Below are 10,460 nucleotides of genomic sequence, written 5' to 3'. Positions count from 1 at the left end.
TATAGCTCTTTTTCCCACCCTTCCCCTTGGGGCCTAAGTGCCTCTCCTTGGCACTGACACTGGGCACGCACAAACCCAGTGCAGTGTGTTCTGACATGCCTCTGCCACCTTCTCTGAAACACAAGATTTCCTGACCTTTTCTTCACTCTCCGCTCGCTGGGAACCTAGCTGACTCATGTGTGAGAAAGCAAATATTTCCTATTAAAAGGAACTTCCAGTGGACTGGGAAACTCCCTGGTTACATCATTCCACCACCTCAGGGGAGTTTTTTAACAGTGGGAGGGAAGGCATGTGGCTTGTCCTCTAGAATATAAATAGAAACCGCGTCTAACCAAAGGATAGGACTGGTAGCACCCATGAGAAGGTACCATGGCACCTGGGTATTGCACTAAGACTCCCCTCCTGCTCCTTCTCGGCCTGGCACTCACCACCACTGTGTGCAGCAAGGTAAGGAGGTGTAATCTGTAAATCTACCCAGGCCCTAGCCCTTCTCCCTGTGTGACTGGCCATCACCACCTCTGTCAGCAGCAAGGTTGGGGTGGTGGAGGGTAATCTGTAAAACTCTCCGGGCCCTAATCTTGTTCCCTGTGGAATTGGCTCTCACCACCTCTACTGCAGCAAGGTAAGGAGGGGTAACATGTAATTCTCTCCAGGCACCCATGCTTCTCCCTGTGGATTTGACTCTCACCACCTCTACTGCAGCAAAGTAAGGAGGTGTAACCTGTAAATGTCTCCACTTCCCAGTCCTCCTCCCTGTGAGACCAGCCCTCACCACCTCTGCAGAAAGGTTAGGCGGTGTTACCTGTAAATCTCTCCAGGCCCCAGCCCTTCTCCCTGTGGGTCTGGCCATCACCACATCTGTCTATAGAACATAAGGAGGTGTAACCTGTGAATCTCTCCAGGTCCGAGACCTTTTCCTGTGGGTCTGACGCCCACCACCTCTGTCTGCAGCAAGGTTGGGTGGGTAACCTGTAAATCTCTCCACACCCCAGTCTTTTTCCCTGTGTGATTGGCTCTCAACACCTCTGCAAAGTAATCTATAGGTGTAACCTATAAATCTTTCCAGGGCCCCAATCCTTCACCCTGTGGGTCTGGAACTCACCACACTTGTGAGCTGCAAGGGAAGGAGGTGTATCCTGTAAATCTCTCCAGGCCCCAATCCTTCTTCCTGTGGGACTGGCTCTCACCACCTCTCTCTCCAGGCCCCAGTCCTCCATGTGGGACTGATCCTCACCACCTCTGTGTGCAGCTAGGTAAGGAGGTGTAACCCATAAATGTATCCATGCCCCCAGTACTTCTGCCTGTGGGACTGGCCCTCACCACCTCTGTGTGCAGCACGGTAAGGAGGTGTAACCTGTAAATCTCTACAGGTCCCAGCCCTTCTCGCTGTGTGACTGGCACTCACCACCTCTGTCTGCAGCAAGGTAATGTGGTGTAACGTGTAATGTTCTCCAGGGCCCAGTCCTTTCCCTGTTGACTGGCTATCACCACCTCTGTCTGCACCAAGGTAAGGTGGTGTAACCTGTATATCTCTCTAGGGCCCTGTTCTTCTCCTTTCAGACTGGCCCACTGTGAGAAGGTAGCCTCTTTCTAGCCTTGTTACCCCCACTTTTGGCCTGTTTGTGAGTGTATGTCAGGGTGTTTGTCACTGTTTTCACTGTCTCACTGGGATCCTGATAGCCAGGCCTCAGTGCTCATAGTGAAAACACCATGTTTTCAGTATGGTTGTTATGTGTCACTGGGATCCTGCTAGTCAGGACCCCAGTGCTCATAGGTTTGTGGCCTATATGTATGTGTCACTGGGACCCTGTCACACAGGGCCCCAGTGCTCATAGGTGTGCATGTATATGTTCCCTGTGTGGTGCCTAACTGTCTCACTGAGGCTCTGCTAACCAGAACCTCAGTGGTTATGCTCTCTCATTACTTTCAAATTGTCACTAACAGGCTAGTGACCATTTTTACCAATTTACATTGGCTTACTGGAACACCCTTATAATTCCCTAGTATATGGTACTGAGGTACCCAGGGTATTGGGGTTCCAGGAGATCCCTATGGGCTGCAGCATTTCTTTTGCCACCCATAGGGAGCTCTGACAATTCTTACACAGGCCTGCCACTGCAGCCTGAGTGAAATAACGTCCACGTTATTTCACAGCCATTTTACACTGCACTTAAGTAACTTATAAGTCACCTATATGTCTAACCTTTACCTGGTAAAGGTTAGGTGCAAAGTTACTTAGTGTGAGGGCACCCTGGCACTAGCCAAGGTGCCCCCACATTGTTCAGAGCCAATTCACTGAACTTTGTGAGTGCGGGGACACCATTACACGCGTGCACTACATATAGGTCACTACCTATATGTAGCTTCACCATGGTAACTCCGAATATGGCCATGTAACATGTCTATGATCATGGAATTGCCCCCTCTATGCCATCCTGGCATTGTTGGTACAATTCCATGATCCCAGTGGTCTGTAGCACAGATCCTGGTACTGCCACTGCCCTTCCTGGGGTTTCACTACAGCTGCTGCTGCTGCCAACCCCTCAGACAGGCAGCTGCCCTCCTGGGGTCCAGCCAGGCCTGGCCCAGGATGGCAGAACAAAGAACTTCCTCTGAGAGAGGGTGTGACACCCTCTCCCTTTGGAAAATGGTGTGAAGGCAGGGGAGGAGTAGCCTCCCCCAGCCTCTGGAAATGCTTTGTTGGGCACAGATGTGCCCAATTCTGCATAAGCCAGTCTACACCGGTTCAGGGACCCCTTAGCCCCTGCTCTGGCGCGAAACTGGACAAAGGAAAGGGGAGTGACCACTCCCCTGACCTGCACCTCCCCTGGGAGGTGTCCAGAGCTCCTCCAGTGTGCTCCAGACCTCTGCCATCTTGGAAACAGAGGTGCTGCTGGCACACTGGACTGCTCTGAGTGGCCAGTGCCACCAGGTGACGTCAGAGACTCCTTGTGATAGGCTCCTTCAGGTGTTAGTAGCCTTTCCTCTCTCCTAGGTAGCCAAACCCTCTTTTCTGGCTATTTAGGGTCTCTGTCTCTGGGGAAATTTTAGATAACGAATGCATGAGCTCAGCCGAGTTCCTCTGCATCTCCCTCTTCACCTTCTGATAAGGAATCGACCGCTGACCGCGCTGGAAGCCTGCAAACCTGCAACATAGTAGCAAAGACGACTACTGCAACTCTGTAACGCTGATCCTGCCGCCTTCTCGACTGTTTTCCTGCTTGTGCATGCTGTGGGGGTAGTCTGCCTCCTCTCTGCACCAGAAGCTCCGAAGAAATCTCCCGTGGGTCGACGGAATCTTCCCCCTGCAACCGCAGGCACCAAAAAGCTGCATCTCCGGTCCCTTGGGTCTCCTCTCAGCACGACGAGCGAGGTCCCTCGAATCCAGCGACACCGTCCAAGTGACCCCCGCAGTCCAGTGACTCTTCAGCCCAAGTTTGGTGGAGGTAAGTCCTTGCCTCACCTCGCTGGGCTGCATTGCTGGGAACCGCGACTTTGCAAGCTTCTCCGGCCCCTGTGCACTTCCGGTGGAAATCCTGTGTGCACAGCCAAGCCTGGGTCCACGGCACTCTAACCTGCATTGCACGACTTTCTAAGTTGGTCTCCGGCGACGTGGGACTCCTTTGTGCAACTTCGGCAAGCACCGTTTCACGCATCCTCGTAGTGCCTGTTTCTGGCACTTCTCCGGGTGCTACCTGCTTCAGTGAGGGCTCTTTGTCTTGCTCGACGTCTCCTCTCTCTGCAGGTCCAATTTGCGACCTCCTGGTCCCTCCTGGGCCCCAGCAGCGTCCAAAAACGCCAAACGCACGATTTGCGTGTAGCAAGGCTTGTTGGCGTCCATCCGGCGGGAAAACACTTCTGCACGACTCTCCAAGGCGTGGGGGATCCATCCTCCAAAGGGGAAGTCTCTAGCCCTTGTCGTTCCTGCAGTATTCACAGTTCTTCAGCCTAGTAAGAGCTTCTTTGCACCAACCGCTGGCATTTCTTGGGCATCTGCCCATCTCCGAGCTGCTTGTGACTTTTGGACTTGGTCCCCTTGTTCCACAGGTACCTTCAGACAGGAATCCATCGTTGTTGCATTGCTGATTTGTGTTTTCCTTGCATTCTCCCTCTAACACGACTATTTTGTCCTTAGGGGAACTTTGGTGCACTTTGCACTCACTTTTCAGGGTCTTGGGGAGGGTTATTTTTCTAACTCTCACTATTTTCTAATAGTCCCAGCGACCCTCTACAAGGTCACATAGGTTTGGGGTCCATTCGTGGTTCACATTCCACTTTTGGAGTATATGGTTTGTGTTGCCCCTATCCCTATGTTTCCCCATTGCATCCTATTGTAATTATACATTGTTTGCACTGTTTTCTAAGACTATACTGCATATTTTTGCTATTGTGTATATATATCTTGTGTATATTTCCTATCCTCTTACTGAGGGTACACTCTAAGATACTTTGGCATATTGTCATAAAAATAAAGTACCTTTATTTTTAGTATAACTGTGTATTGTGTTTTCTTATGATATTGTGCATATGACACTAAGTGGTACTGTAGTAGCTTCACACGTCTCCTAGTTCAGCCTGAGCTGCTTTGCTAAGCTACCATTATCTATCAGCCTAAGCTGCTAGACACCCTATACACTAATAAGGGATAACTGGGCCTGGTGCAAGGTGCAAGTATCCCTTGGTACTCACTACAAGCCAGTCCAGCCTCCTACATTGGTTGTGCAGTGGTGGGATAAGTGCTTTGAGACTACTTACCACTCTTGTCATTGTACTTTTCATAAGAGAAAAATATACAAAACAAGGTCAGTGTATATACACATAGCCAAAAAGTTTTGCATTTCCTCTTTTCACTCTTTTCTAAGTGCTGAAAAGTACTTCTAAACTTTCAAAAAGTTCTTAAAAGTTTAAAAAGTTTTTTCTGTCTTTCCAAAAAGTTCTGAAAACTTTTTTTTCTCTTTGTCTATCACTTTAACTCTCTCTAAAAATGTCTGGCACAGGCCAAAAAGTTGAACTGTCCAAACTTGCATATGATCACCTTAGCTGGAAAGGAGCAAGGAGTCTCTGCATAGAGAGAGGTTTGAGTGTAGGGAAGAATCCTTCCTTAGAACTGTTAATTAATATGCTTAGAGTACAGGATAAGGCCATAAGTGCCCAATCTGTAGAAAAAGTAGCTAATGGTTCTCAATCTGATCCAGGGACTCCCCCAGGAAAAGGTTCAGGAAAGAAACTTCTCAGCCTGCCCATTACTAGACAGTCTAGCATAGTTGGTACAGAGGTTGAATCACATCATACTGATGATGTGCTCTCACATTATACTGGTAGCCAAGCTGTTAGGGTGCCCTCTGTAAGGGACAGGTCTCCTTCTGTTCATTCCCATCATACCTCTGTATCTAGAAATGTCCCTCCCACCCACCCTGATGACAGATTGTTGGAAAGGGAGCTCAATAGATTGAGAGTGGAGCAAACCAGACTGAAGCTCAAGAAGCAACAGCTGGATTTGGATAGACAGTCTTTAGAAATAGAGAGGGAAAGACAGAAAATGGGTTTAGATACCCATGGTGGCAGCAGCAGTATTCCCCATAGTCATCCTGCAAAAGAGCATGATTCCAGGAATCTGCATAAGATAGTTCCCCCTTACAAGGAGGGGGATGACATTAACAAGTGGTTTGCTGCACTTGAGAGGGCCTGTGCTGTACAGGATGTCCCTCAAAAGCAGTGGGCTGCTATCCTATGGCTATCATTTAGTGGAAAAGGTAGGGATAGGCTCCTTACAGTGAAAGAAAATGATGCCAATAATTTTACAGTTCTTAAGAATGCACTCCTGGATGGTTATGGCTTAACCACTGAACAGTACAGGATAAAGTTCAGAGAGACCAAAAAGGAGTCTTCACAAGACTGGGTTGATTTCATTGACCATTCAGTGAAGGCCTTGGAGGGGTGGTTACATGGCAGTAAAGTTACTGATTATGAAAGCCTGTATAACACAATCCTGAGAGAGCATATACTTAATAATTGTGTGTCTGATTTGTTGCACCAGTACCTGGTAGACTCTGATCTGACCTCTCCCCAAGAATTGGGAAAGAAGGCAGACAAATGGGTCAGAACAAGGGTGAACAGAAAAGTTCATACAGGGGGTGACAAAGATGGCAATAAGAAGAAAGATGGTGAAAAATCTCAAGATAAGCATGGGGATAAGGGTAAAACCAAAGATCCCACTTCAAATCTTAAACACTCTTCAGAGGGTGGGGATAAAACAAATTCTTCCTCTTCTTCCCAACCTGCACACATTAAAAAGCCTTGGTGCTTTGTGTGTAAAAACAGAGGCCATAGGCCAGGGGATAAGTCCTGTCCAGGTAAACCCCCTGAGCCTACCACCACTAATACATCAAGCTCTAGTGCCCCTAGCAGTAGTGATACTAGTGGTGGGACTGCTGGCAACAGTCAAGCAAAGGGTGTAGTTGGGTTCACTTATGGGTCCATAGTGGAAACTGATGTAATCAGTCCCAAGACAGTTTCTGTCACACCTAGTGGCATTGGCCTTGCCACACTGGCTGCTGGTCCCCTTACAATGGATAAGTACAGGCAGACAGTTTCAATAAATGGTGTTGAGGCCTTGGCCTACAGGGACACAGGTGCCAGTTTCACTTTGGTGACTGAAAACCTAGTGCCTCCTGAACAACACATCATTGGACAACAGTATAAGATTATTGATGTCCATAACTCCACTAAGTTTCTTCCCTTAGCTATAATTCAGTTTAGTTGGGGTGGAGTTACTGGCCCTAAGCAGGTGGTGGTATCACCTAGCTTACCTGTAGACTGTCTCTTAGGTAATGACCTAGAGGCCTCAGGTTGGGCTGATGTAGAGTTTTATGCCCATGCAGCCATGCTGGGCATCCCTGAGGAATTGTTCCCTCTCATTTCAAGTGAAATGAAAAAGCAAAGGAGAGAAGGCCTGAAAACTCAGGATCCCTCTCCATCAACAGGTAAAAAGGGTATCACAGTATCCCCTAACCACCCTACCATTCAGGATACTATTCCTGTGGTGGGAGAAACCTCTCCTGGGGTGGCACCTGTTCCAAGGGAATCATCAGCTGGCAAAGCTAGACTCCCTGAGGTGGAAGTACCTCTCTGTGGGATAACTAACATTGGTGAGAAAAACAGCACCATTTTAGTTAACATGGAGCATCCCTCCAACCCTCCCAGAGAAACTTTAGTGCAGAAACCCTGCACTACCTCACAACACTTAGGACAGCATCCCTGCCCTAGTGTGGAGCTCATAGGACAGCATCCCTGCCCTGCTCCAACTCAAGAGAAACAGCATCCCTGTTCTCTCTTCCAGCCAGATGGACAAAGTTTTTGCCCAGCTATGGCTTTTCTGAGACAGCATCCCTGTCTGGCATTTCCATCACTACAAATAGGTTCAGTGGACAATTCCCACTGCTCTAAACTAAAACTTACTGATAGAAACTCTGAAAATACATCTTCACATTGTTGCTTAGCTAAAAAACTTCAAACAGGGTGGTTTACATCCCCACAGGGAAGTAACCATATAGTGGATGATAAAGGGAGTAACCAGTCTATTGCAGAGCTACTCTCTACTTATCACCACTTAGACAATAAAGTCTCAACTGGCCAAGGTTAGCCTTATTGTCCTTCGTTTGGGGGGGGGTTGTGTGAGAAGGTAGCCTCTTTCTAGCCTTGTTACCCCCACTTTTGGCCTGTTTGTGAGTGTATGTCAGGGTGTTTGTCACTGTTTTCACTGTCTCACTGGGATCCTGATAGCCAGGCCTCAGTGCTCATAGTGAAAACACCATGTTTTCAGTATGGTTGTTATGTGTCACTGGGATCCTGCTAGTCAGGACCCCAGTGCTCATAGGTTTGTGGCCTATATGTATGTGTCACTGGGACCCTGTCACACAGGGCCCCAGTGCTCATAGGTGTGCATGTATATGTTCCCTGTGTGGTGCCTAACTGTCTCACTGAGGCTCTGCTAACCAGAACCTCAGTGGTTATGCTCTCTCATTACTTTCAAATTGTCACTAACAGGCTAGTGACCATTTTTACCAATTTACATTGGCTTACTGGAACACCCTTATAATTCCCTAGTATATGGTACTGAGGTACCCAGGGTATTGGGGTTCCAGGAGATCCCTATGGGCTGCAGCATTTCTTTTGCCACCCATAGGGAGCTCTGACAATTCTTACACAGGCCTGCCACTGCAGCCTGAGTGAAATAACGTCCACGTTATTTCACAGCCATTTTACACTGCACTTAAGTAACTTATAAGTCACCTATATGTCTAACCTTTACCTGGTAAAGGTTAGGTGCAAAGTTACTTAGTGTGAGGGCACCCTGGCACTAGCCAAGGTGCCCCCACATTGTTCAGAGCCAATTCACTGAACTTTGTGAGTGCGGGGACACCATTACACGCGTGCACTACATATAGGTCACTACCTATATGTAGCTTCACCATGGTAACTCCGAATATGGCCATGTAACATGTCTATGATCATGGAATTGCCCCCTCTATGCCATCCTGGCATTGTTGGTACAATTCCATGATCCCAGTGGTCTGTAGCACAGATCCTGGTACTGCCACTGCCCTTCCTGGGGTTTCACTACAGCTGCTGCTGCTGCCAACCCCTCAGACAGGCAGCTGCCCTCCTGGGGTCCAGCCAGGCCTGGCCCAGGATGGCAGAACAAAGAACTTCCTCTGAGAGAGGGTGTGACACCCTCTCCCTTTGGAAAATGGTGTGAAGGCAGGGGAGGAGTAGCCTCCCCCAGCCTCTGGAAATGCTTTGTTGGGCACAGATGTGCCCAATTCTGCATAAGCCAGTCTACACCGGTTCAGGGACCCCTTAGCCCCTGCTCTGGCGCGAAACTGGACAAAGGAAAGGGGAGTGACCACTCCCCTGACCTGCACCTCCCCTGGGAGGTGTCCAGAGCTCCTCCAGTGTGCTCCAGACCTCTGCCATCTTGGAAACAGAGGTGCTGCTGGCACACTGGACTGCTCTGAGTGGCCAGTGCCACCAGGTGACGTCAGAGACTCCTTGTGATAGGCTCCTTCAGGTGTTAGTAGCCTTTCCTCTCTCCTAGGTAGCCAAACCCTCTTTTCTGGCTATTTAGGGTCTCTGTCTCTGGGGAAATTTTAGATAACGAATGCATGAGCTCAGCCGAGTTCCTCTGCATCTCCCTCTTCACCTTCTGATAAGGAATCGACCGCTGACCGCGCTGGAAGCCTGCAAACCTGCAACATAGTAGCAAAGACGACTACTGCAACTCTGTAACGCTGATCCTGCCGCCTTCTCGACTGTTTTCCTGCTTGTGCATGCTGTGGGGGTAGTCTGCCTCCTCTCTGCACCAGAAGCTCCGAAGAAATCTCCCGTGGGTCGACGGAATCTTCCCCCTGCAACCGCAGGCACCAAAAAGCTGCATCTCCGGTCCCTTGGGTCTCCTCTCAGCACGACGAGCGAGGTCCCTCGAATCCAGCGACACCGTCCAAGTGACCCCCGCAGTCCAGTGACTCTTCAGCCCAAGTTTGGTGGAGGTAAGTCCTTGCCTCACCTCGCTGGGCTGCATTGCTGGGAACCGCGACTTTGCAAGCTTCTCCGGCCCCTGTGCACTTCCGGCGGAAATCCTGTGTGCACAGCCAAGCCTGGGTCCACGGCACTCTAACCTGCATTGCACGACTTTCTAAGTTGGTCTCCGGCGACGTGGGACTCCTTTGTGCAACTTCGGCGAGCACCGTTTCACGCATCCTCGTAGTGCCTGTTTCTGGCACTTCTCCGGGTGCTACCTGCTTCAGTGAGGGCTCTTTGTCTTGCTCGACGTCCCCTCTCTCTGCAGGTCCAATTTGCGACCTCCTGGTCCCTCCTGGGCCCCAGCAGCGTCCAAAAACGCCAAACGCACGATTTGCGTGTAGCAAGGCTTGTTGGCGTCCATCCGGCGGGAAAACACTTCTGCACGACTCTCCAAGGCGTGGGGGATCCATCCTCCAAAGGGGAAGTCTCTAGCCCTTGTCGTTCCTGCAGTATTCACAGTTCTTCAGCCTAGTAAGAGCTTCTTTGCACCAACCGCTGGCATTTCTTGGGCATCTGCCCATCTCCGAGCTGCTTGTGACTTTTGGACTTGGTCCCCTTGTTCCACAGGTACCTTCAGACAGGAATCCATCGTTGTTGCATTGCTGATTTGTGTTTTCCTTGCATTCTCCCTCTAACACGACTATTTTGTCCTTAGGGGAACTTTGGTGCACTTTGCACTCACTTTTCAGGGTCTTGGGGAGGGTTATTTTTCTAACTCTCACTATTTTCTAATAGTCCCAGCGACCCTCTACAAGGTCACATAGGTTTGGGGTCCATTCGTGGTTCACATTCCACTTTTGGAGTATATGGTTTGTGTTGCCCCTATCCCTATGTTTCCCCATTGCATCCTATTGTAATTATACATTGTTTGCACTGTT

General features: G+C 49.4%; 1 protein-coding gene across 2 annotated transcripts in view; it reads left to right on the top strand.

Annotated features, from left to right (window-relative positions):
• The first annotated feature begins 321 nt into the window (after positions 1–321).
• The window catches only part of LOC138252918 (avidin-like), a 57,171-nt gene continuing 47,032 nt past the window's right edge, over positions 322–10,460 (top strand). For both annotated transcript variants that reach the window (XM_069205778.1, XM_069205777.1), the window contains exon 1: positions 322–447. In XM_069205778.1, coding sequence (XP_069061879.1) covers positions 370–447 — 78 coding nt within the window. In that variant the 5' untranslated portion in view covers positions 322–369. The remainder of the gene's footprint in view (positions 448–10,460) is intronic.

The sequence above is a fragment of the Pleurodeles waltl genome, chromosome 1_2 (assembly GCF_031143425.1).
Source record: "Pleurodeles waltl isolate 20211129_DDA chromosome 1_2, aPleWal1.hap1.20221129, whole genome shotgun sequence".
Classification (NCBI taxonomy): domain Eukaryota; kingdom Metazoa; phylum Chordata; class Amphibia; order Caudata; family Salamandridae; genus Pleurodeles; species Pleurodeles waltl.
Note: the sequence above shows the minus strand (reverse complement) of the source record. Positions and strands in the feature narration are given on the sequence as shown.